The sequence below is a fragment of the Hyperoodon ampullatus genome, assembly GCF_949752795.1.
Source record: "Hyperoodon ampullatus genome assembly, chromosome: 13".
Taxonomy (NCBI): Eukaryota; Metazoa; Chordata; class Mammalia; order Artiodactyla; family Ziphiidae; genus Hyperoodon; species Hyperoodon ampullatus.
In genome coordinates, this window is record NC_136926.1 from 19,066,504 (window position 1) to 19,092,157 (window position 25,654).

Here is a 25,654-nt window from a genome sequence, read left to right on the forward strand (position 1 = left end):
TTAGTGGCATCTTTTTTTTTTTTGTGGTATGCGGGCCTCTCACTGTTGTGGCCTCTCCCGTTGCGGAGCACAGGCTCCGGACGCGCAGGCTCAGCAGCCATGGCTCACGGGCCCAGCCGCTCCGCGGCATATGGGATCCTCCCAGACCGGGGCACGAACCCGTATCCCCTGCATCGGCAGGCGGATTCTCAACCACTGCGCCACCAGGGAGGCCCTTTAGTGGCATCTTTTGAAGACCAATTCTTAATTTTAATCTAATTGGATTTGTCATTCTTTCCCTTAGGGTTTGTGCTTAATAAATCTCTCCATACTCCGAGGTCACTAATATACTTAGTTCTGTTTTTCTTCTGAAAGTTTATAGTTTTGTCACTCATCTTTAGGTTTCCTTCTGGAATGGATCTTCGGGTATGGTCTGAGGCAGGGTCCAGTTTCGTTTTTCCATATGGAGAGACAGTTGTTCCAGTGCTGACTTTGATAACTCCATCCACCCTCACTCACACGCTGCCCCACGTCTGTCATGGATCAGCTTTCCATTTCTGTGTGGGTCTATTTCTGGGCTCTCTGTCCTGCCCCACTGGTTTATATTACACTGTCATAATGATGATAGTTTTATAATTGTTTCGATCTTTGGTAGCATGAGTCCCATCCGTGTTGTTCTCCTTCAAGAGGGTCCTGGCGTTCTTTAGCTCTTAGTACTTCCATTAAATAGAGAATCAGCTTTTCAAGTTCTACTAAAAAAACAAACAAAAAAAACCTTGATTTTTTTTTTTTTTTTCCTCTACACTGCACCACATGCAGGATCTTAGTTCCCTGACCAGGGATCGAACCCGGGCCCTTGGCAGTGAGAGCATGGAGTTCTGACCACTGGACTGCCAGGGAATTCCCTTGAATTTTTGATTGGAATTGCATTGAATCTGTAGATCAATTTGGGGAAGAATTTATATCTTTTAAATATTGAATCTTCCAATCTGTGAACATGGTATAGACCTCTGCTATTTAAGTCTTGTCTATAAAGTTTTATAAATTTATCCAGTGTCTTGGGCTTCCCTGGTGGCGCAGTGGTTGGGAGTCCGCCTGCCGATGCAGGGGACACGGGTTCGTGACCCGGTCCGGGAGGATCCCACATGCCGCGGAGCGGCTGGGCCCGTGAGCCATGGCCGCTGGGCCTGCGCGTCCGGAGCCTGTGCTCCACAACGGGAGAGGCCACAACAGTGAGAGGCCCGTGTACCGCCAAAAAAAAAAAAAAAAAAAAAAAAAATTTAATCCAGTGTCTTGAACACATTTTTAGATGTATTTCTAAGTGTTTTTTGATGCTATTATAAATGGTATCTTTTTAAAGATTTTCTTTTCTAGTTGTTTGTTCCTGGTATATAAAATGAAATTTTTTTAGTATTAATTTTTTAGTCAAACTTGCTCAATCCTTATTATTAATAATTTATAGATTTGGGGAGATTTTATGTGTTGACAATACACACACAATATTATTTGTAGATGGCATTTATTCCCCTTTCTTGTTCTTAGAGTACTTTTAACTTCATTTACCACTCCTCAGACTTACGCTTTGTTTTCTTGTATTTCTTGTCTTTTAGTTGACCCACAAGGCATCGTTACTAATGCTGCATTTTGCAGTTCCAGTTTGTTTACATTTACTGCATGCATTTCCCATTTTCTTTGTTCTTTCTTCTCACGTCATAGATCTTTCACCTGGAATCACTTTTCTTTTGCTTAAAGTCTGCCCTTTAGCATCTCCTGCACTGGATATTTGCTTGTAACAGATTTTCTCAGTTTTTGTTTGTTTTAAAAGGTCCTTACTTTGGTCTCCTTGAGAGTTAATTTCTCAGGATATAGAATTCTAGGCTGACAGTTCTCTTCTCTCGGCAGTTAAATATATCTTTTTGTCTTCCGGCTTCCGTTGTGCTGCTAAGTCAGCTGTCTGACTCTTGCTTCTTGGAAGGAAATCTTTGTTTGTTCTCTGGCCAATTTTAAGATTTCATTGGTTTGGTTTGATGTCTGGCAATTTCATTGCAGTAGGTCCAGATGTGGATTTTTTTTGTATTTATCCTGCTTGAGGTTTGTTGGGCTTCTGGGCTCTGTTTTTGGTATCTTTCATGGCCTGGTGAGTGAGAACCCAGGCTCTGAGAGATGGGCTGCCTCAAGTTTGAATTTTAGCTCTGGGATAGTACTTAGCCTCCTTGTGGCTCAGTTGCCTTGAATGTAAGATGGGTATAGAAATGATAGCTGCTTCCTAGGATTGTTGTAAAGATCAAATTCTTTAAATTTATTTATTTATTTATTTAATTTTTGGCTGTGTTGGGTCTTTGTTGCTGCGCGTGGCCTTTCTCTAGTTGTGCCGAGCGGGGCCTACTCCTCCTTGCAGTGCATGAGCTTCTCATTGCGGTGGCTTCTCTTGTTGCGGAGCATGGGCTCTAGGTGTGCAGGCTTCAGTAGTTGTGGCTTGCGGGCTCTAGAGCACAGGCTCAGTAGTTGTGGTGCATGGGATTAGCTGCTCCACGGCATGTGGGATCTTCCCGGACCAGGGCTCGAACCCGCGTCCCCTGTATTGGCAGGCGGATTCTTAACCACTGCGCCACCAGGGAAGTCCCAAGATCAAATTCTTAATATTATCTCTTAAATTGGCAAAAGCTTAACCTTCCCTTAGCTTAACCACCTTCACTTAGATTTTGTTTGCAGTATTTCTTGTTTCTTGGCCAGTTTGTTGTTGATTTGCAAGAAGCTTTTTAAAAATATTTAATCTAGTATTTTCAGTGGCACAGTGTGTCTGGGTAACTGATTTTGTCATTATTAGTAGAAACTGAGTCTGTCCAATATCATCTTTCTAAGTTCAGAGCATGCGTGCTCTCTCTCTGGTCTGCATGTGCTCCCGCTCCCTTTTTCACCTGTAAATGATTGGTATTTAGTTGCATTTCACAAAGCTTCATTCATGAAATCCTCAGGCAGTTGAATTTCGTTTTGACCGTCAGCAGAGTGTGGCTGAGGAGAAAACAAGTTGAATAAGAGGATTTTGTTTAAAAAGAATTTTAACTGTATGCCTTTGGATCAGTAAACATTGAGCATAGCCTCCTCCATCTCCTGCATGTACCTGTACTCTGGCAGGAGCTGGTATTTGGAGTGACGAACCTGAAATAGCACAGGGCAGCAAGTAACTCTGGTATGGTTGCATTCACCCCACTCAGTAGGCCACGAAAGTGATATCTGTTTTGAAAGGATGGTTAGCAGTGGTCATTGGCAAAGGTGTTTCTCTTTCATTCAGTTCCTGATTGATGGGAGATTTAAATTCCCTGTGGTCTAGGGATGGAGTTTAAAAAGCGTTTACGGAGCCTTTGTAACTAACTGTTGCCATGAAGAGGCACTTTGGATTCACTTTCTGCTCATCAATTTATAGACCTGATATGCAGAGGTTCTGAGAGTGGGGATTGGTGATTCTTATCTTGTTGTAGCCGTTCTCACCCAAATTTACTACGGAGTTGTGTGTGCTTTCTGACAGTGTCACATAGTTCATTCCAATTTCATTGCCATTCTCCTTTGCCCCAGTTGCAAGCCGAAGCACCCAGGCTGGCTGAATATCAAGCATACATCGATTTTGAGATGAAAATTGGAGACCCCGCCCGCATTCAGTTGGTCTTTGAGCGCGCTCTGGTCGAGAACTGCCTTGTCCCAGACTTATGGATCCGTTACAGTCAGTACCTAGTAAGATAACCTACCTGTTCTAATCTCACTTTATTTTTTACCAATTTAGGTTCCATTTAAAGAAAATCAGAAAGAGTGCCAGTAGTTAGCTGCATGCTGCTCCTCTCTGCTTGACTCACTAAGGAAGTCTCCTGGTGTTTTAAGTTACTTTAAACTGATAACTGTAAAAAAAATTTTGCATAGCCTTACTATTGAGGACTTTATAACAGATTAATTTTTCTTTTAATTTCTTATCATGGAAAAACATAAATACATAAATGTAGACAGATTAGTAAAATGAAACTGCAGTTAACCATCACCCAGCTTCAACACTTAACTAATGGCACTAGTCTAGTTTCATCTATAATCTTATGAGGTTCCTTACCTATTTTCTTCCCTTCCATGTTATTCTGAAGCAAATCCAGAAATCACATTTTGATGGTAAATATTTCAGTGTGTATGTATAACAGATTTGAATCGGGATCTAAACGAGATCCATACATCAGGATTGGCTGATGTCTCTTAAAGCTCTTTGATCTGTAGGTTCCCCTCTCCACCTCTCTCTTCTTTTCCCGCAAAACCCCTTGTGATTTTTCTGTTGAAGAAACCAGTCATATTAAGGAAATGTCTTTTGTCGGTTGTGCTGGGAATGTCTCATGGATGGTGAAGTCTTAACAATAAAATTTTCTCTTCTGACCCTGGCATTCTTTATCATAGGATCGGCAGCTGAAAGTAAAGGATTTGGTTTTATCTGTACACAGTCGCGCTGTTAGAAACTGCCCATGGACAGTTGCCCTGTGGAGTCGGTACCTCTTGGCCATGGAAAGACATGGAGTTGATCATCGAGTGATTTCGGGTGCGGATGTTTTTGTGGGAAGACTTCTAAGCTTTTTGTCCCGAGTCAGAAACATTGAGCTGTGACAAAAGTCATTAAATCAGCGTTCCCCAAGCAGTTACTTTGGGATATTGGGTATTAGTGACAAGAAGGGCTCTAAATGGGAGGTATGAAGTAGTTGTATTTTTTGACTTATTAGAACTTTTTAACGTCCTAATATTCATTGTGATTTTCCAGGGAGTCATGGTCTTTTCTCCAACTTACTTGACCTGGAGCACTTTAATGCAGGGCACCTTGTGGGATGTGCCCTTTCTAGAACACAGTTCGTACACCACTGTAGTAGCCTTTCTTTTGAACATTTCTCTTTAGCTCATTTCACTTTGTTGCATCCCATTATTACTATTACTATTTAAGCCATATGGAATTTTATAGTCAGTAGCAGTTTTTATAATCATCTTGATAACTTCTTTTTGAATTGGCAACAAATCCTGGCTTTTTCTTCGACCCCAGTGACCTTCGAGAAAGCTCTGAGTGCTGGCTTCATTCAGGCCACTGATTATGTGGAGATTTGGCAGGCGTACCTTGATTACCTGAGGAGAAGGGTCGATTTCAAACAAGGTATTGAAGTTTATGTGTTTCCTATCAGAACTGAGTTTTTCCTTAACATGTGTTTTGGTAGGATGTCCCAGTTGCCCAAATATCTCATGGTGGGGCAGGTGATATGGGTAACTTTTTTTTTCTCAGAAATTTTAGCTATTTCAGTTTGTAACGAATCATGCCGTTTATTGTAAAGGGAGAGAGTAATGGTCCTTACGGTTTACACTGGCTCCTGCCAACTTCTTTAGTCTCATTTCTCCCTTCTCTCCCTTCTGTGTATCCTAAATAGTTCTTTACGTGGGACTGCTGTGTTCCTTTTAAATCATTGAACCTCCATGGGATCCCCTGCCTTCCTCTCTCCTCCTTCAAAAAAGAAAAAAAAAAAAAGAGCGACCAGAACCACACGCCCCCACCCCTAATTGGTGCTTGCTTCCTCATGCAGGGGGCTTTTAGCCATTCTGCCGGCTCGGGGAGACCCCCTCTGCTGTGGTCCGGCACATGGCGCCCTTGTCACCTTTGTCCTCGTACTGTCTGTGATGTGCTGTCTTCCTGTATCTGCCTCCCCCCACTGTGTGATGAGGGCAGGGACTGGCAGTTTTATTTCCATGTCCCCAGCATGATGCCAGGGAGCTTCAGTATAGGATTGAAAAGAACAAACAAGACGTGGCATGTGGCTTCCTCGAGCCGAACCTCTCTGCACTTTCTCACAGACTCCAGTAAAGAGCTGGAGGAGCTGCGGTCTGCATTCGCCCGCGCCTTGGAGTACCTGAAGCAGGAGGTGGAGGAGCGTAAGTGGGCCTCCCGCCTTGGCCGCTCGTGCTGCCTGTTATGCTCCGTGTACCTTTTTAGTCAGAGGCGATTTGCCTCTCAATTACTTTCTGATTTCGTCTACTTCTGTTCTTCAAGGTTTCAGTGAGAGTGGAGATCCAAGCTGCCTGATCATGCAGAACTGGGCTCGCATTGAGGTAAATGTTTTTGACACATTGTCCATTTCATCCCCCTTTGAGGGACCTTTGTCCGATAGTGTGACCGAAGCTGAGTCGGGATCCCAGGTGATGGTCTAGGCCCTGTAGGGATTCATGTTTATTTCCTTGCTCGACACACATTCGTTTCTATCTTAGGGAGAATCCTAGCTCCCAGCTCGAAGTTGCGCAGCAGCTGTTTGAATGCCAGGCACTCACTTGTGTGTTACTTCTTCCCTTCCCGCGCTGTGCCCCATTGATGAGCACGTTCCCAGCATGAGCCGTTTGCCAGGCCTTTCCCTGTGTGCCGGGGGACGAGATAAACCCTGTCCCTGTGCTAGTAAGGCTTTAATCTAGTGTGGAAGACAGACAATTTCACAAATAATCAGAGGATATAATGAGTTGAATGTTATTGCTGAACCAAGGACCCCAAGGTGAGTAAGACGTGAACCCTGCCCTTAATCAGCTCGTAGGATTGTAAAATTCTAACGGTTTGTCCTCTAGGGGAGAGTCAGGTATCTGGTAGTTGGTGGATGGGATGGTTGTGTTGAGACCACGTTAACGATGCAGCAACTGCGGCTCAGAAGTTAAGAGCCGGCATCTGCTCCTCGATCCATCTTTCTTTCACTGCCTTGTCCTTCAAATAAAACACTTACAGTTAATTAAAAACACCTGGCCAGTACTGTCGTGAGTGCCTGTGGGCTCCCAAGTGTGGTTCTCGAGGTGAACATGGGCAGACAGCCTGAGGCTTGTCACTGCAAAAAGGCTGACATGCTTGGGCCGGGCTGTCATCATGGGGGGTGGCCCGGGAATGTCCAGGGAGTTAAGTAACGTTGATAGTTTTGGGGTGAGTTTTGGGGTGGGAGGTTTTTAGCCATGTGCATCTGAAGTGTGTTTTGTAATGAGTGTCACCATCATAAGGTCTGAGTCCTCTCCTAACTCAGTCTGCTAATGCGTACAGGCTCGACTGTGCAATAACATGCAGAAAGCCCGGGAGCTCTGGGATAGCATCATGACCAAAGGGAACGCCAAGTATGCCAACATGTGGCTTGAGTATTACAACCTGGAAAGGTAACTGGCCGGGGTTGGGGGTGGTGCTTGTCAGGTGTGACCCGCATGCCCCCTGCCTCTGCAGCCTGGGCCTGCTCCGTGCAGTACACTGCTTCTCTTTACCGTCCTGTCTCTCCTCGGTGGCGGGGGTTTATGGGGCAGGGTTATAGAGAACCAAAGATAATATTCTGTGCCTGGGCTCTTAGAGCCATGCATTACTTTTTTTTTTTTTTAACATCTTTATTGGAGTATAATTCATTACTTTCAATTTATTTTGGTTTTGATTTTTGGACATGAATGTTTTATTTGACTTTTGGGGGAGCTGTTTATTTTTTGTATTTGCTTTGTCTATAAAAGTAGGAAATACTAAAAAGCAGAGAGGAAAAAACCCAAGTTTTTTTGCAGGGACAGGCCCACACACAACCACCGTTAGTTAATGGTTTGGGTATGTTCTTTGAGACTTTCCTATGCTTAAATTTTTAAGAAATGATGATGCAGTTATAGTATACACTTTCTAAACCTCTAAAATTATTTTAAATAATGTTTATAACATGGAGAAGGTATAAAGAATATGACCAGCTTTTAAATTCAGTATATCTTGGACATTGCATGTCTATAAATACATCTTTTTTCTGTTCTGAACATTTTGTTTTTTTTACCCCTGATTTAAAAAATAGTATGTGCTCAAGTTAAAATTGAACATTTAAAAAAATGTGAGATAGAAAGTGAAAGTCTTAAAATCCTTCCCCAGAGAAGATCACTGTTAAAACTTCTTGAATATTCCTCTAGATCAGCGGTTCTCAAATGTTTTGGTCTCAGGACCCCCTTTACACTCTTAAAATTTGAGGACCCCCTCAAAAGCTTTTGTTTATGTGAGGTATATTTATTAATGTTTACCATGTTAGAAAATAAAACTGAGAAATTAAAAAATATTTTTATTCATTTAAAATTCACAATAAATTCATTACATTTAACATTTTTATGAGAAAGGACTGCTTTCCAAACTCCAAAATAATGCAGTGAGAATGTGGGCTGGTTTTATACTTTTGTAAATATCTTTAGTCTGGCTTAGTAGCAGACAGCTTGATTCTCACGTCTGCTTCTGCGTCCCCTCTGTTGTGACGTTTTCATTGAAGAATATGAAGGAAATTTGGCCTCACACAAATAAGAGGTTAGGAAAGAGAAGGGGGTATTTTTCAGATAATTGCAGATATTCTTTTACACTACAGCAAAATTTAACAAGTCATAGTCATTTGCATTCCGGAATCTGAAGCCATATCAATGAACTTTTCACTCTGTTGCATTAATATCCATTGGTCTGTTTTGCACTGAGCAGACCTTTTATCCACACATGATTCCGTGACATGCGTTGTGTGTGTGGAAAATGCTGACTCATTAAGTCCTGCAGCTCTTCCAAATATTGATGCGTTTCATTATCCCATTTGTTATATCTGCACTGATCTTTGTAGAAAAGCCTTACAAGTAGGAAGCTGTCAGACTCATGGTGACAGATACAAATTTTCCAAAGCTCTAATTTTCACTTGAAAGCTCCAGTCTTATCACCGTCAACAAAAACTCTTAAGTGGTTTTCCTTGAAGTTATAGCCTCACTTCATTAATTTTTGAAAATGTCTAGCAAATACCCAGGTCTGAATCACCATAGTTTTTGTCACTCGGCTGTTGGGCTCTCAAGTGAAAATGATGTTCCATGAAAAAAAGTAACTAGTCCAGCTTGCAACTCAAACAGTAACCCATTATCTTTGCTACAACCATTGTACTTCAGTATAAAGAGGTGCTTTGATGTGTGCATCCCATTTGTCACACAGAATATTAACAAGGTGTGCACTGTCTTGATTTGTGCTAAGAGCCACTGTAGCTTTTGCACTCTCAGTGCAAATGTCAGCACAGTGGAACAAGTCCAATAAATGTTTCGGTATTATTATGAAAGTAGTTTTGACTTTGCAGACCTCCTGAAAGGGTCTTAGAGACCCTCAGGGGTCTGAACTGCTGCTCTAAATTTTTTCTGAGTGTCCTAATATGTATTTACAATGTTTATGTATATTTATAAAAAATTTTAAAACAGAAATGAGAACATAGCATCTCATAACTGCTGGGATGAACAGAAAGTTGCTTTTTTAGATATACTGTCCTGATGAGCAGTATATATTTCCATGTCAGTGTAGGAAGATCTGACTCTAGGCATGAAATCTGACAGTCCCCTGTGTCAGTGACTCTCCCCTCGAGTGGGACCGTGTCCTAGAATTTCTCTAGGGACTTTATCAAGTCACCCACAGCTCTTGGATCCCCCCATGCGTTGCACATGTGAATGCAGTAAAGGCAGAACGCCTGGCTGAGGACCACTGTCCCCAGGTGCGTTTTCCACTAGCACTGACTTGCTAAGGGAAAGAGTGGCTTAGAAGAAAGCCTTCATTTTTGACTAGAGGGGCTCTCTGGGAAAAGGAGAAAAGCATTAAAACTATCAGTAGCACAAAGAGCGTGGCATTTCAGAAGCGGTGGGCTTTGATGCCGTGATGTCAGCTGTGTGAAGACAGCCCTCCCTGTGCGCCTTCCGCTTTGTGTGCTGGTAGCCCCAACTGCGTGTTTTCCGCCTTAGGGCCCACGGTGACACTCAGCACTGCAGGAAGGCTCTGCACCGGGCCGTCCAGTGCACCAGCGACTACCCAGAGCACGTCTGTGAGGTGTTGCTCACCATGGAGAGGACAGAAGGTGGGGACCTCGGCGTGCTGCCTCTGGCTTGGGGTCTGTCCCTTTTGCCATTTGGTCTCGGGTCTGTAGGCTTAAGGACAGACTGTGTTTACGGCTTCAGCCCCTCAAGGGGCCTCTCTGATGCGACCGTCACGCGGTGCTCGCCAGTGAGGGGGGAGTCCTGCAGCCCTCCTCAGACTCCACGTGCCAGGGGGCCCGTGACGATGCTCTATCTAGCGCAGGCCTCTCAAGACTCTCTTTGGTGGGGGCTGTTGTGTGTGGCATCCCTGGCCTCCCTCTACCCACTAGGTACCAGTAGCACTTTTCCTGCCCCCAGTCCTGACCACCAGAACCATCTGCAGGCGTTGCCAAGGGTTCCCTGGGAATCAGGAGAGGCTGTGCTCCAGCACAGCGCCGAGAGGCAAATGGCAAAACGCGCTCCCTTGTCACGTGTGCCTCCCTTGTGAATTTCAGAGCCTCAGTGTTCAGTTTCCATGGGCGTTAGTCTGGATTTTGGGGTATGAACCCCTCAGAACTGGAGATAGACATACAAACAGCAACAACAGTAAGAAAAACACCCCAGCATTTATCATTTCAGGGGCTCTTAAAGTCTTTCGGTCTTAGTACAGATGTTTTGTACCTTTTGCATTAGAATGTTTTCATAATCTTTGCTACAGAGAGCCCATAATAGAACCTATTCTGGTTTTCAAGTCTCTTTTCTAAAAGAGAACGGATGTTCTAAACACACCTGGAAGGACTATTTGAATTCTGAAACTTGAAACCTATAGAAATGAAATCTTCTTAAAATGGGGAGCCGATTCTCCAGTTGTTACTGTTTGAAGGAAGAGCTTTCTTCTGGAGGTGCGGGACAGTAAGAAAATTTTATATTATTACATCCTTCAAAATCTGAAGAAGGGAAAGTTTGCTTCTCTTCCTCTCAAGGTACTTTAGAAGATTGGGATATAGCCGTTCAGAAAACCGAAACTCGACTGGCTCGCGTTAATGAGCAGAGAATTAAGGTAACGATGCTCTTTATTTCAAGTCTTTGAACCTCTGAAAACTATTTTGACTGTGTTTGGAATGAATGTTCCTTGTCAGAACCTTTGGGGTCGTCCTGAGAAATGTCTTTTACTCAGAGTATTAACTATGAAATGTTTGAATCAACGTTTAAGCCTGTCATCTTTTTAGATCGGCTTAAAACTTTAGCCCCAACGATAGATACAAATCCAAAACAGAAATTTTGGCCCTAAAGGTTATTGGAATAGATGAAGAAGCTAAAAGAGGAGCCTGACATACTTAGCCTAGCGATTGGAGCCTGAACACCCCCAAATAAATCAGGGCCTCAGTTTCATAGATTTTTTTTCTTTCTTTTGGTGAGTCATCATGGGGATCTTGTGAGACATACCGTAGACTTGAGATGCGGCTCCCAAGAAGCCTGAAGAGGCTGGGGCTCGGCTGGGGAGATTGGGGAGCAGCCCTCCTCCTCTTCCTGGTCTCCTCCCTTCCCCCGGGTGGTGGCCATCCTCCCTGTGCCCCCACCTCTTCCATCACGAGTCAGCAGACTTCATGTAATCGCCGCATCCAGTGATGCTTCATATCCCGATTTTCCAGGCTGCGGAGAAGGAAGCAGCCCTTGCCCAGCAAGAGGAAGAAAAGGTTGAACAACGGAAGAGGGCCCGGGCAGAGAAGAAAGCGTTGAAAAAGAAGAAGAAGACCAGAGGCTCGGACAAGAGCAAAGCTGATGAGGATGATGAGAAAGAGTGGGGCGATGATGAGGAAGGTAAGGCCTGGTAGGACTTCCCGGAGCTCCAGACAGGGCACAAAGCAGCACGGAGAACTTTCTTGCATTTGAGAATAAGTTGCTTGCGAGGTGCCCACCACCCTCCCTGTCCCTGCCTGCCCTCTACGTGGGTGCCGTCTTCCCCGGCTTGACTCCAAGGCCCTGTGCCAGGTGCCACGCCATGTAGACACACCCCTGCCCATACCCCCTGGGCTTCGTTCCCTACCCTGTTGCTGACACCACCGCCCCCTTCCTGAGTGGTGCCTCCTCTCCCTCCGTGGGCTCCCACACCCCACCCTGTCCCATCACTCCCCGAGCATGGACACTGCCTTATCCTCAGGCCCTGGCGCCCCGCACCGCTGCTGCAGCCGGGCCCTGCAGTGACACCAGCCTTACTTGTCCCCACCTGATGGTTTTGACAGGTAGAATTTTCCAGCCAGTGTTTCTGTCACCCCTGCCATTTCAGGCGTGGGCAGGTGTGGGTGTGGGTCAGATTTGTTTCAGCAAAATCAGTCAAGGTAAAGAATTGTCTCTAGACACTAAAGGACACTAAACATTTTTCTAGTTCAGAGTTGTCAACCAGAGGGAAATAGTAATGGAGTCATTGTTCAGTTGACCAAGAATTTCTCCCCGAGTCTTTTTGGGGCCTTCAGAAATGACCGTGGGTAGCTCACTGCGCTTTAGGGCTTCTGGTTTAGCAGGGGAAGGCAAACGGGACCTGTGACCGCAGTGACGTGTAATAGGGACTCGGGGAGATGTAGGTGTGAGTCATGGTGGAGGCCAGGGAAAGCACTAGGGGGTCAGCGGCCTGCAGGAAAGACTTCGTGGGGAAGTGACGCTGCACCTTGGCATCTGGGGGAGGAGTGACTGACTGTCAAGTGAGAAAGAAGGGAAGGGGCGGCCAGCCAGGGCCAGCAAGGCACAGGGCACAGAACAGCCTCGCGTTTTCTCCGAGCAGCAAGTGTCTGGCTTTGGGCCCTGATGTATGGCAGAGGGCTGGGTGCTGGGGTGGGTGAGGCTGGGGCAGCAGGCGGGCCAGCAGACCCAGTCAGGGCGCCCTGGAATGCAGCGTGCCACGGTCAGGCTCCATCGGGAAGGCAGTGGGAAACTGATGGGGAAGGTCTGGAAGCAGGGGGCCCTCACCAGTTGGGTTCCAGTATGGTCCCCCTGGAGGCAGTGGGAAGAGCGGGTTGGAGTAGAACGTTGTTAAGTTCTGTTGAAGGACACGACAATCGTGAACATGGGTAGGAACTGTAGCACTTTGTACTCCTTCCAGGGGTGGCCCGGGGAGCACATACTTCAGTGTCACCGGAGGTGCTTGTTTACACGTGGTCCCCAGGCTCTATCCTCCCCTCGCTGCCCTGGGCTGTCTAGGATGGGGGTCCTTGGGATTTGCCAGCCCAACTTGGAGACCCACTGACCTGTCATATGATTAAGCATGGCCGATGAGGACTTAGGTTATCACTTGCACCTGAGTTCGTCCTCTCACACGAATGTAACGGGGGCCCAGAAGGGAGTGGGATGAGTCGGGCAGGTCAAGAGAGACCTGGCAGAGGGCGGGGCGTATAGGGGGAAGAGAGCCCTTTCCCTGCCAGCCGCTCCCCTTGCACAGCTCACCGACAGGAAGGGGCAGTTAACTAATCGTCACTGCTTTTCTCCTGACCTACTGTAGAGCAGCCTTCCAAGCGCAGGAGGGTGGAGAACAGTGTTCCTCCCGCTGGGGAAGCTGAGACGGGCCCAGAAGCCGACCCTGGCCTCTCTGGGAGCAGCGCCCCTGCAGCCGCAGAGCCTCCCTCTGAGCAGAAGGAGCAGCGGGCGGCCGCCCGAAGGAGGGATGCGCCCAAGGTGCTGCACGACAGCAGCAAGGACGGCGTCACCGTCTTCGTCAGCAACCTGCCCTACGGCCTGCGGGAGCCTGCCGCCACGCTCCGGCCGCTCTTCGAGGCCTGCGGGGCTGTGGTCGAGGTCCGCCCCATCTTCAGCAACCGCGGTGACTTCCGGGGCTACTGCTACGTGGAGTTTAAAGAGGAGGCGATGGCCCTGCGGGCCCTGGAGCTGGATCGGCAGACCGTTGAGGGGCGGCCAATGTTTGTCTCCCCCTGTGTGGACAAGAGCAAAAACCCAGACTTCAAGGTAGGTTTGTGGAATAAAGCACGCCTTTATGTAGGGTTGCGGTAGGACGGGGTAAGCGCTCTTTTCCTGCAGCAGCTCATATTTAGAATACACGTGGAACATTTGTTAAGAAGGAAACTTCCGCGTTAACCAGGTCAGTTCTGTTCTGAGCTGTTTCACTGAGGTCTCAACTCGGGGCTGGGTCACTTCGAATGGGCATTACTTGACACAGGACGGTACAGTTAGGAACTGTGTGATGGCTGCTTGCCGTTGGATGGTTAGGAGTGACGGGACTGTGCCAGGTGTTTTGTATGTTACCTCATTGCGTTGTCACCCAGGCTCTGGGAAAAGTGGCTTCACTTGCCATTTTACACAGGAGGAAGTGGAAGCTCCGAGAAGTTGAGTGACTTGCCCAGGGCGAGTTAACAGTTCCCAGCACCCGGAGCCGGCTCTGGGCTCTGGCTGGGCCAGGCCTGCGGACGAGGCCTGACCCCGCGTCGTGGGGAGCTGGGTTGGGCCTCGGGTCATGATTTCCTCTCCCCTGTAGGTGTTCAGGTACAGCACTGCCCTGGAGAAACACAAGCTGTTCGTCTCGGGCCTGCCATTCTCTTGCACGAAAGAGGAACTAGAAGAGATCTGCAAGGCCCACGGCACTGTGAAGGACATCCGGCTGGTCACCAACCGGGCCGGCAAACCCAAGGTCAGCGTCTGAGCAGACGGCAGTTGCCTCCCGGAGTCTGGGCGAGCCTCTGTTCAGAGGTTACTTGGTTCTAGAGTGGGTTCTGAGCTGTCTACTAGGAAGCAGACGAGAAGTTAACAGAAGGATAGGTGCGCTAGGCTCTTTTTCCATTTGGAGTCAGATGAACCTGTATGTGGCTCATTGTACTAAAAAGAATAGGGTGTTTGAAGAAAAACTACCACGAATTAGCAGGGGCTCCAGTGCAGCTCCCAGGCTGTGGGACCTTGGGGTGAGGTGCCCCCCTTTACAGTCTCTTCCCTCCTGCCTGGACCCCTCTTTTCACTAGGCCTCTGGCCATCTCCCCAGGTCCCTGCACTGGCTTCCCCCTTACCACGTCCTCCCCTCAAACTCTTGTGAAATCCTTGACCACGTTTTGAGTAGTTGTTTAAGAAGAGTTTGGTTGACCTCTCAACCCCTGCCCCATTTATCCAGGTTAATCGAGATTTGAAGAATATGAATAAGGGCGTCCCCAGGCACAGGGACATCGGGGCTCACCTGTGTCCAGGACACCTCATCCATTTGCTAGATTTATGCTGGTCCATCTCGCTCCTTCCTTTCTTTTTTTGGCTGGAGCAAGCACAAGATGCATTGAACTTAAAAAGCTATTTGAAGTTAGTCAGTTGCAGAAATAGGGAGGGAGACTAGTGCTGTGAGACCTATAGACAAAGGATGGCGGTGGTGGGGAGGGAACCCAAGGGTCGGGGGCCCACCCTGAACCGGCGGTGGACCTCAGGGAGGAGGTTGTGCCCTGCAGCACTCACCTGGCCGGGCTTTTGCAAACTTTCAGGGCCTGGCCTATGTGGAGTACGAAAACGAATCCCAGGCGTCTCAGGCCGTCCTGAAGATGGACGGCATGACGATCAAAGAGAACGTCATCAAAGTGGCTATCAGCAACCCGCCTCAGAGGAAGGCTCCGGAGAAGCCAGAGGCAAGGAAAGCCCCGGGGGGCGCCATGGTGCCACGGCAGATCTACGGAGCGTAAGTGTTGTGTGCTCGTTGGTGCAGACTTCGTCCTGGCCTGCACCACGGTGACCGAGTTTCCCCTCAGCGCAGTGAGTTCAGACGGAAGGTCAGGGCCTGGCGTCCCTGGGGCGCTCACGCTCGTTCCCAGGGCAGGGTGTCTGCAGCAAGTCCACGCTGAGGGCCAGTCTGGAAGTGGGACCCTCTCTCGTGTTCGCCGGTTTACAACAGTGATTTATTTATTTATTTTATTATTTTGATTAAGACAGTGATTACGTTAAAGTCCCCTTTGGCAGGTGAATCCATATGTGTAGGTTCCAAACCGGACAGCCATGTGCTTGCCGTGCTAATCTATATCTCCACCTGTAATCCAGATAGAAGCTCTGTTCTCACCCGACAGGGATGAGGCAGCAGGGTGCGAGGTTATTTGGTGAGGTCTGCAAGTTTACAGCCATTTTTATCCACCCTATGTGTGACAGTATTACACAGGCATGGCCCTGGCCAAAATTTTGGAAAAGGCAAAGTTGGTTAAAGTGATTTTTACTTAATAGCCGAAGTCAGGGAGAACAGGGCTCGTCTTATTACCCTTCTTGTTTCTTGTTTTTCACCTTTTACCTTGGGATGATCTAAGACCGTCCTGGCTTATTTTCATCAGTTGTCGCCTCAGAAGGTCCGTGCATTGTTTGCTCTTCCAGGCGGGGGAAGGGGAGGACCCAGCTCTCTCTGCTGCCCCGCGCCCTGCAACGCCCAAGCGCCACTGCGGCCCAGGCTGAGAACGGCCCTGCCCCACCGCCGGCGGCCACCGAGGTACCCAAGATGTCCAATGCCGACTTTGCCAAGTTGCTTCTGAGAAAGTGAGTGGGACTGTGTGAGAAGGGAGATGCCTTACTTGATGCTGGCCGGGAAGACGCCCGGTGCCCAGCTGCGCCCTGGCTGTGCAGGACCCAGTGCAGCGCCCGTGACCACACGCTTGCTCTGGTTTAGGTAGGACGGGAAAAGGGTGTCCAAGGAAAAAAGAGGCTTTAAGTGCTCCCTCATATTGAGGGCGAGAGGACGAAAACGGTCACTCCACAGGCTGGGCGCAGGGTGCAGTTTCCTAAGATGTGTCTCAAAGAGTGAGAAACAGAAGTGAAACGCGAACACACCGTTTTGAGACCCCCCTTGTCCAAATATTTTTGGCCACCTCTGGTCCCCTTTTTATAAGACACTTCTCTTACACCCTGCACAGCACATGTGCCCGTCACTCTTTTAATTTTTAAAAGACAAAATGGCAGATGTTAGTAATTCACCAGAATGGCCTATTTTAGTAAAGGGGCGGGGGCAAGGGGCATCCCATAAAACACATCTGATGGGCTTTTGTTCCCGGGGGCTGTGCAGTTTTATATTACGTATTTGTAAATGACACGTCAACCCACTGTTTTGTTTCCTAAAAGCAAAATACTTGTGACATTTTGTTTTGTATAGGAATTCTGTGCGCCATCTGCTATGGATGTTTTTCTTTGCCTAGTGACTAGTGAACTGTGTTCTTTGTCTAAATATTGAGTTTCAGCCCTTTGGTTTTGTTTAAATAGCATTGTCAAGTGCAAACTTAATTCTCCCCATTTAGCTTTATTAAACTGAAGTTCTCTTAAAAACTTCTTGTCGAAAGGTACTCAGCTGTGCATTCAAATATGTATTTTGAAATGGGTGTACCTTGGTTTACCTAATGGGTGTGTAAATAGAACTTTTGTAAGTCAGATCCGCTTGGCACTTTGATTTAAACCATTTCTGCTGTGATATCTTCGGTTTAAAACTTCAGTTTACAGCAGTTTGGCGCTTACAGCTTTTTTACCCACATCTTTTATCCAGTACTTATTGCTTTGAAAGTGACATTGGCAGTTCAGTAGGGAAACTGACTTTATAAAAGGCACTCTGGGGAAAAAAATCGGAATTCTTTCCTATGTCATGAAAATCAGCTCATTTATCTGTTTCTAAAGGTTTTATGCATCATTCAGGCTTTCCTCTATTTTTTAACTTAACATTTTTAATGGACAATTTCAAACAGATAAGTAGACAGAATAGTAAACCTAAGCCCCATGTGCCTGTCATTGAGCTTCAGCATTGCTCAGCTCGTAGCCGGTCTTCATCTCCACCTCCTGCCCCTCTTGTATCCCCTGGGTTCTGGAGGGATATCCCAGACATCATTAGTGCTCACCCAGTAATACTGTACAACGTATCTCTAAGGACTTAAAGGCCGTGGTTTTGTCATTTCTAGAAACATTTCATGTTGTTTTGTAAGTAAGTAAGTTTTTTAATTGATAGGTTCTCTGTACCTCATCTTTATCTTCTGCACAGAACGTTTGTTAGGTGTTTTTGAAATCAAGCAGCGGCTGTGGAGCAGTCAGAAGAACCTGTGTTCTCTGGGATGGCCGGCCATCCACTTCCCTGCAGAGAGGCCCGTTCTGTGGGTGAGAGGATGTGGGTCAGTCGGGGACCAAGGGGCCATGGACCTTTCCTTAGCAATCCAGGTCACGTGGTGGTAAACGGTTTTGTTCTCTTGCTATTGCTAATCCTCTGACCTCACTTCACCCTCTCAGATGTCCACAGGGGCTTGTTACAGAGGTGGACCTTTCAGACTTGAGCAGGACCCGATTTAGGTGCAGGGTGTTGACTGTTCTAGAAATAGATTTTCAGGAACATAGGAGTGGGTTTATGTAGTCCTGGGGGGGGGGAACTGATGGTAAATAGATATATGAAAAACCATTTCAGCTACTCGTGTCTTAGTGCAAGATCAGCGATACATCCCTGTCAACATAACCAACCAGTTCTGTCTCGTTGTCTTGCTGAAATAATTAATTACCATCTTGGATCTGTTTTTCTCCCAGAACAATATAAAGAATAGGGCTAAAGTTCTCTGAAAGAATCCCTTCTACCCCTTAGGATAGATGGGAACATCTCTTGTATGATAAGGTAGCAAAGTCTCAGGCATTTATGTAACAAAATACTTTATTAGTAATTTGTTAAAATAATACCCTTCATATAGCTAAAGTGCAAATTTCTCCCTCTAGTACATAGCAAGCACTTCTGTCAGGCTTCCTTGGTGTGCTTATAAAGAGCAAGACGATTAGAAGAGTTAAGGTTTAAGAAATACCTTATGGCAGCATACAAATACAAAAATATTTTTTATCAAGGTTTGAATAACTATCACTTGGGGCCATTTCCTACATCTTTTCACTTACTAATCTTTCAGAAAATTACTCCATGCTCCATTCAGACTAAACAGCAGCAGCCAACTTGGAAACTTGGCTTTGTTACATGTAACATTTTATCTTTTAAGAAGTTGCTAGGAACACAAGGCCACTCCAAGGCAATCTGCTCTGCTTCCCTGAGGGGACAGTGGCTGTGGGGCAGGTGAGTGGATTAAAGGGATGCATCCTGGCTACGGTCAAAAGTGTTCCTCGACTCCTGTGAACTGGCGCTCTGACTCCTCACAGATGCTTGTTGGGTACTGACTAGGTGTCTGTCTTCGGATGTGTCCTAACGCCTGATTGATTTGCAGCAGGATTTAATTGTTAGGTGACAAACCCAGAAGAACCTTTAGACTGAAACATCTGGTCTGAATTGCTGCAAATTTGAGACACATCCAATACAAAGAACCCAGGATAGCCATGCCCCTGTTCTTAATTAGAGAAATGGTCGATGTGGCAAAACAACAGCCTCTGGTACCGGAGTTTGCAAACTATGGCTCAAAGAATCTTTTCTTGAAATAAGCGAGGTATCTAACTAGATATATTGTAAACGTTCATTTCGTATCTCAGAAATTTGCTCTACCGGTAAGGATTAGTCACAACACTAACCTCTTGGTAGGGGAGGCAACATCTGTACGAAAGGAAGCTTTCAGTCACTTCTCACAACTGCGACCGGGTTCTCCTCAGCCGTGCGGGCTTCTCTCAGGTAGTCACAGACCCTCGCGGCGGGTTCCAGAAAGGGCTGCAAGGGGTTACTCCTCCAGACCTCATCCCACAGCTCCCCCACCTCAGTGCAGATTCTGCTCCAGAACCTGTGTTCTGGTCACACAAGGAGCACTGATGCCCCCAAAGCCTGCTGGGGCCACCCCAAGGATCGGGGCCACCAGCACAGACAGCTGACAGCACACATTTATTTACCAGCTCAGAGGGAAATAAATAACTGGGCTCAATTATAAGTTATCTTAGGGACAAGGCTTAATAACTTAGTTTTCTTCTTTAAAGAAGCATTTGGAGGTAAAGAATGTTTAAGTTCCTTACCCATCTCCTTCTGCTCTGGGAGATGACTAGGTTTCTAGAAATGCCGAATTTCTTGGATTTATCCCCCCCGGGACATCCTTTGTCACCAAGGGAGGATTTAGAGCGTTAGGGCTTCACAGGCAGCGTCTCCTTGAACCTGGAGTGGTTGGGTATGGCCTCTGGCAGTGCCACAGGGTACTCCGTGGTGGCAAAGAGCAGGGTGTCCAGGGTGGTCTCTGTGCACTTGGCAATGAAGCGGATGAACGGCCTCACGTCGCCTTCGTTGGCCACCTCCAGCACGTGGTAGTACTCGGACCTCTGCTCCTTGCGGATGGTGATGGGCGGGTAGCCCGCCTGCATGAGGATGAGGTTCATGAGCAGGCGCGAGGTCCTGCCGTTGCCGTCGATGAAGGGGTGGATGTAGACGAGTTTATAGTGGGCCAGGGCCGCGGACTCCACCGGGTGCAGGTTCATGGCGTCCTCCGAGTTGAGCCACTGTGTGAACTCCTGCATCTGCTTCTCCACCTCCTGAGGGTGGGGCGGGACGTGGTGGCCCACCAGGACCTGGGTCGTGCGAAAGCGGCCAGCTTCCACGGGATCCACGTACCCCAGCACCCGCCGGTGGATCTCCAGCACGTCGCCGATGCTGACAGAGCCGATGCGGGAGAGCAGCGTCGTGTTGACGTACTTCATGGCCGCGTGCATGCCGATGACCTCATTCTGCTCCTCCAGGCTCTTCCCCGGCACGGCGTAGCGGGTCTCCAGGATGTGCCTGATCTCGGACAGGGTGAGAGTGTTGCCCTCGATGGCCACTGTGTGGTAGATGTGGTGGTAGTACGTCTCCTCCATGACCCGGCGCAGTGCCGAGTTGCCCTTGGGGATGGACATGACCTTCTTCACTTTGCTGTCGATGATGCTGAAGTACCGCTGGTCGATCTCCTCCACCAGCGGCAGCGTGCGGTCGCGGTTGACCAGCGCCTTCTTGTAGTCGGGCGCGATGGTCAGTGCTCTGGTGTACAGGTAGTCAGCCTGGATGATGTCCCTGTCCTCTTCTGAGAAGATGCCGAACTCATTGAGCGCGTCCACGAAGCCCGGGTCCATGTTGAGGGCGTGCAGGAAGAGCTTGTGGGCTTTCTCTCGCTTGCCCTGGCGTTTCATTTCCAGGGCTTGGTTCAAAGCTGCTTTGGCTTCTAACTTGCTGGCTAGAAAAGAGTCAAAGAGGTGTGGGTCAGGGAGGGGCAGAGGACGTTCAGGGGAGGCGTCATCCCTGACAGCTGGTCTCCTCCATGGCCTCAGGGGGCTCAATCCAGCCATATTGTACATGCCCTTCCGCATACCTGTATGTGCAGACAGGTTTGTTCCCTACAGCCCAGTAGGGCCCTGTGCTGGTCACTGTCCACTCAGCCCCAGAGCCATTCTCTATCGTGGGGGCAGCAGCCGGGCTCCCCGGCCCCCTCCTCTGACCTGCCGTCGTTGAGTGGCTGCGTTCTCCTACAGCCGCAGCTGTCAGGCGGCCCTCCCCTACCTCTGCTCCAGCTCGCAGCCGTTCTGGTGATTTCTTCTGGAGGTGCAGGTCCCTTCCCCCTGCCTCCACCCCTGCCCCTTTAGGCCCTGGCTGCTGCTAGATCCTGGGGGCCTCCTCATCCCTGGGCCTTTAAAAAATTCTTTTAATCCAATGGTTTTCAACTGGACCCTGCTGTACCTCTGGCCCTTTTCTGCTGGCCCTCCCACCCCCAGTGCCAGCCACACCTCCTATAGACTTCTTTTAGTTCCTCAAGTGCCCAGGGCTCTCCTACCCTGTGGTCTCTGCCTGGAACACTCTCCCCTCAAACCTTTTTCCTTTGGGTCTCTCCTCAGGCATCCCCTCCTCCAGGGAGCCTTCCTGGTGTGCTCCTACAGCTCCCTCTGCTTCCGTATCACCACATGTATCTCAGCCACCTATTGCCTTGTCTAGCTAGGAGCTCAGGGCTGACCCTGTGCCCCGCACACACGACATAGCTGGCCCTCTAAATACTTACGGGATTAACGAGCGTCGAGGCGATGTGGCCATTCTTACCTGGAGAGGCCTTGGTCTTGGCCACCAGCGGTGCTGCATCCCTGGACGTGAGACTGAGCTCCGTGGATGGGCTGGTGCACTTGGTGACGGCAGGCTGGGCCCTGTCCAACTTGCTCCTGAGCAGGTAGAAGCCTTTGAGCACAGCCAGACACTGCTCCTCCATGGCCCCCAGCGGCAGCAACAGGGCCAGCAGGGAGCCCAGCACCATGCTCAGCAGTATCACCCACAGGAAGCGGCCCCAGACTGAGACCCATTTTGGTTCAGTCACCGCCATCACGGAAGCCATCGACATGAGTGTCATCTGGACCCAGGGGTGGGCCCCTTGCACATGTCCACAGTGGCCTGGGAGAGAGGAGGATCTGCAAGGAACCAGGAGTTGCAGGAGGTGAAGCAGGGCGAACCAATACCCTGATGACACATTTCTGGCTTCAGGGGAGGCTTGGAGACCCCACGGTTCTTAATTCACTGTGAGCAGGGGGTGGGGGTGAGGCAAGGATTAGGTGCCGCCTCCAGGGCGGTGTGACTGCGAAAAGCAGTGCTGCCACCCCCCAACTACTATTAAACACCTACTGTGTGCCAGACCCTGTGCTAAACCCTAAGGACCTCACACGTACCCTCCTGCAATCTTCAACAGGAGCTGAGGCTGCCCCATTCTCCAGCGGAGACTGGCTCAGAGAGGTGAAGGCCCTTGCCCAGAGTCACCCAGTAAGCAAGTGACGGCCTCGGGTTCAGGAACCCATGGCTCAAAAGCCTCCCCACTTAAGCATAAATCTGTGGCCTCTGACCCCAAACACTGGGTGCCCTAGACACATAACACACATGTCCAGAACAGCTAAGGTAGTTCTGAGGCTCATTCTTTGGTAAGTACAACTATTTGGAGGCCTGATTTATTGCCTGTCCAGGAGGCATCCCGCCTAGAGTTCGGGCAGTCTGAGCATCTCGAGAGGAACTCAGGTTGTGGGCCACTGGAGGGGGTGACCACTTGCCTTCTGTGACAATGAGCAGGTGCTTGGGGCTGGCAGTGGGAGTGCAGGGATCGGCTCTGCAAGCACCATCATACTAACAATAAGCATTTATTAAGCAACTACGGTGTGCTGGGCATTGAGCTGAGTGCTAGCAATGCCTTATCTCACTTACCCGTCACCACCTCACAGAGGAAAGCTGCCCCAAGGCTCCACTTTACAGACGAGAGAAACTGATACACAGAGCAAGTCAATTCCCAGACAACCTACAGGGAATAAACAGAGGCATTCGGGAACGAATTCCAGTGCATCTGGGTCCAGAGTACCCAGGTCTTCACCTCTTTTATTCATAACCAGGGCCTAAGCACCCGATCCCGTCTGCTCCTGGTACTGGACCAAGACCCAAAACTGACAAGATTTCTGGGGGAGCCTGGCTGGTTGATACAGAACATCTGAAAAGGCTTGGTACGAGCTCTAATGGGGAGGTACGGAAGAGGGTGTGGGTCACTGCTTCGTCCAGGTGGTCGGCGCGGGCTCCTCGGCGGGGCTGGAGTTCTCCGAGGAGGACGGGCGTTCTGGGGGGCACCAATCTCTCAGCCCTCACTAGCTAGGGAGGGGGAAACAGAGGCTCCAAGAGGCGAGGACACTGGACTAAGGTCATTCTGAGGAGCCGCCCCTTTCCGAACCCCACCCAGGGCTCGCTGCCCCGCTGCACCCTTCCCAGTTCACCCCCTCCTCACCTCGCGCCACTACCCGGCCCTGCTCTGCTGTCGCCTTCTCAGCATTCGCAGTCTCGTCTGGCCGCCGGCTCCGGGGTCCGTCAGCCCGTGGCCCCGCCCTCGGCGACTCTCCATTGGTCGGCCCGCCATCCTCTTCGCAGCGTATTGGCTTCCTCAATTTGTCTGCACTTCGCATTTCCGGGTTCCCGCTCTGCCTCCGCTTTCCCGGGAAAGACGCGCCGTGGGCCACCCCCATTGGCTGACTCCTGTATTGGTCTCGTGCCCGAAAGGACCAATAAGCAATAGGAGGGGCGGGGCGTGAGCGACAAGCGGGAGCCCCAGGTGCGGAAAACCCCCGCCTATGCGGTTTTGGGGCGTTCTGGGTACGGCCTGGAAACTCGAAGTTCCGATTGCCTTTCCCTTGAGTTTCTTCCTTCCGCGGGCCCCTCTCGCCGTCCCCTGGGCCTCAGTTTCCTTAGGTGTAAAGCGAGAATGCTCATGGTTCACACCTGTCCACCCTGTTAGTCTGACTTAACACCCCACGTTCTCAGCCTCCTCTCTGTGCTACCAGGGTTGCCCTCTTCCCCCGTCTCTCACCTTTTTCTCCTGACTTTTAAATTTACATCCTCTTGAGAAGAGCCTGGCTGGTTCTCTTGCTTCCCGGTGTGGGCAAAGAACGTTGCCTGCCATTTCAGCAAACAAAGAACTTTGCCTGCCATTCTGGTAAACAATGGATTATGGCCATCCCTCAAGCCATCCTAGGTTGCAGCTGCCCAGAGGGTTTGTGTGCCCTAGGTGGAACTCAAGATGGAAAAAAACAGGATACTGGTACTAGATAGTTAAGATGCATATCAAAGGAACAATTTCAATGAGCCTAGATTCTTCTGTCTTCTTATAGAAAGGCACTAAACTCATTCACTTGAGATGCTTTTTGTGATTAGCAGTAATCTTCTGAGTGTTCAACTGCACCCCCCCCACCCCACCCCCACCCCCCGCAAAAACTCATATCCTGGCTCCTCCCTTACCTCTTTGGAACAGTTCTTCAGAGTTGAGAGGGCTCTGCAGTCGTCAGTAATGTCCCTGAACAAGAACAATTCAACTTTCAGGTTGTATGCTTTGTTTTTCAGTCGACAGTGAGAAGTTTTCTCCTTGAAGCAGAGAACTGAAAGCTCCATTTTAATTCACAAATATTGACAGTAAACATCCAGGACATGCCCAGAAATGCTGAAGTACATGAGTTAAAAAATATATATATTAGCAGTACAGATTCTGTAGTCAGGGAAACCTGGGCTTAAATTCAGACTTTGTCACCTTGGCTGTGTGTTCCCTTGAGCGAGTCGCAGTTACCCCATCTGTAAAATGGGGGCAAACAGCCTACCTCACTTTTGCCCTCAAGTTTGGGATTTGCAGAAGGCCTGACACCAAAGCAAGCTCCTTTTGTCCGATGCACAGCAAGCCAAAATGCTGAGAAACTGAAGTTCGCAAAGAAGAGGATTGATTCGCAAGGCAGCCAAGCAAGGAGACAGGAGAACAAATCTCAGATCTGCCTCTCCTTGAAGGCAAGGGGCTCAGGGTATTTACGAGATGAAGGGCGGAGGCGTGGGGAGCAGGGGCAGGTGATTGGAAAAAGGTGTGATAATTATCATTCTGCACAGGCATAAGCTACAGGCCTCTGCATTCAAAAGATGGACCCCTGCCCATGCCCAGGTGAATGGTGGGTGGTCCTATCCAGTCTCAACCAGCTCAGCTGAACTAGACACAGCTGACTCCAAGTTCCTAGAAAACAACTTGGGCAAATACCTTATTGTTTAGCTATGGGCTGCTTGGAGGACAGGCAAGTCTTAAACAACCTTAGTGGAAACAGGTGAGATGGATTTAACTCACGGTTGCAGTTCCCCCTATTTTTGATCATTCCTTAATCTTGAGGAATAAAGGCAAAAACCGTTCTGGCTACTTCCTGCTGATAAGGGGTGCAGCTTGTGGAATCAAACTGCTTAGTACTCACTTGAAAATATTCTCTTACTCCTGGATTCAAGTTAACATTTTGATTTTAATAAACAATTACTACCTACACACCAGTTGTCAAGGCACTTATAGGCCCAAGATTGGTAACTGAAACCACAGACGAAGATGTACCCTGAGGGGGGCACACAGAATGTCAGACATCTGACATTCTTAGATATTAAATATGGAAGGGACATAGCCTGGGAAAATTAAGTACAGTTTCTACAATATCCTGACAAAGT

At 48.6% G+C, this 25,654-nt stretch overlaps 2 protein-coding genes across 3 annotated transcripts in view; one reads left to right on the forward strand and one right to left on the reverse strand.

Annotated features, from left to right (window-relative positions):
* Window positions 1-16,285, forward strand: part of SART3 (spliceosome associated factor 3, U4/U6 recycling protein) — a gene marked incomplete at both ends in the record, with an annotated part of 32,135 nt that extends 15,850 nt beyond the window's left edge. For both annotated transcript variants that reach the window (XM_079716987.1, XM_079716986.1), the window contains 13 exons: window positions 3,553-3,708; window positions 4,405-4,543; window positions 5,033-5,140; window positions 5,830-5,907; window positions 6,026-6,084; window positions 7,043-7,152; window positions 9,745-9,857; window positions 10,779-10,855; window positions 11,448-11,616; window positions 13,289-13,749; window positions 14,276-14,428; window positions 15,255-15,445; window positions 16,123-16,285. In XM_079716987.1, coding sequence (XP_079573113.1) covers window positions 3,553-3,708; window positions 4,405-4,543; window positions 5,033-5,140; window positions 5,830-5,907; window positions 6,026-6,084; window positions 7,043-7,152; window positions 9,745-9,857; window positions 10,779-10,855; window positions 11,448-11,616; window positions 13,289-13,749; window positions 14,276-14,428; window positions 15,255-15,445; window positions 16,123-16,285 — 1,977 coding nt within the window. The remainder of the gene's footprint in view (window positions 1-3,552; window positions 3,709-4,404; window positions 4,544-5,032; window positions 5,141-5,829; window positions 5,908-6,025; window positions 6,085-7,042; window positions 7,153-9,744; window positions 9,858-10,778; window positions 10,856-11,447; window positions 11,617-13,288; window positions 13,750-14,275; window positions 14,429-15,254; window positions 15,446-16,122) is intronic.
* Window positions 16,286-19,797: 3,512 nt separating this feature from the next.
* On the reverse strand, window positions 19,798-22,028 carry FICD (FIC domain protein adenylyltransferase; the record flags this gene model as incomplete). The annotated part of the gene is made up of 2 exons (XM_079717121.1): window positions 19,798-20,873; window positions 21,728-22,028. 2 exons carry the CDS (start codon window positions 22,026-22,028, stop codon window positions 19,798-19,800), a joined length of 1,377 nt encoding a protein of 458 aa, XP_079573247.1.
* Window positions 22,029-25,654: the final 3,626 nt, after the last annotated feature.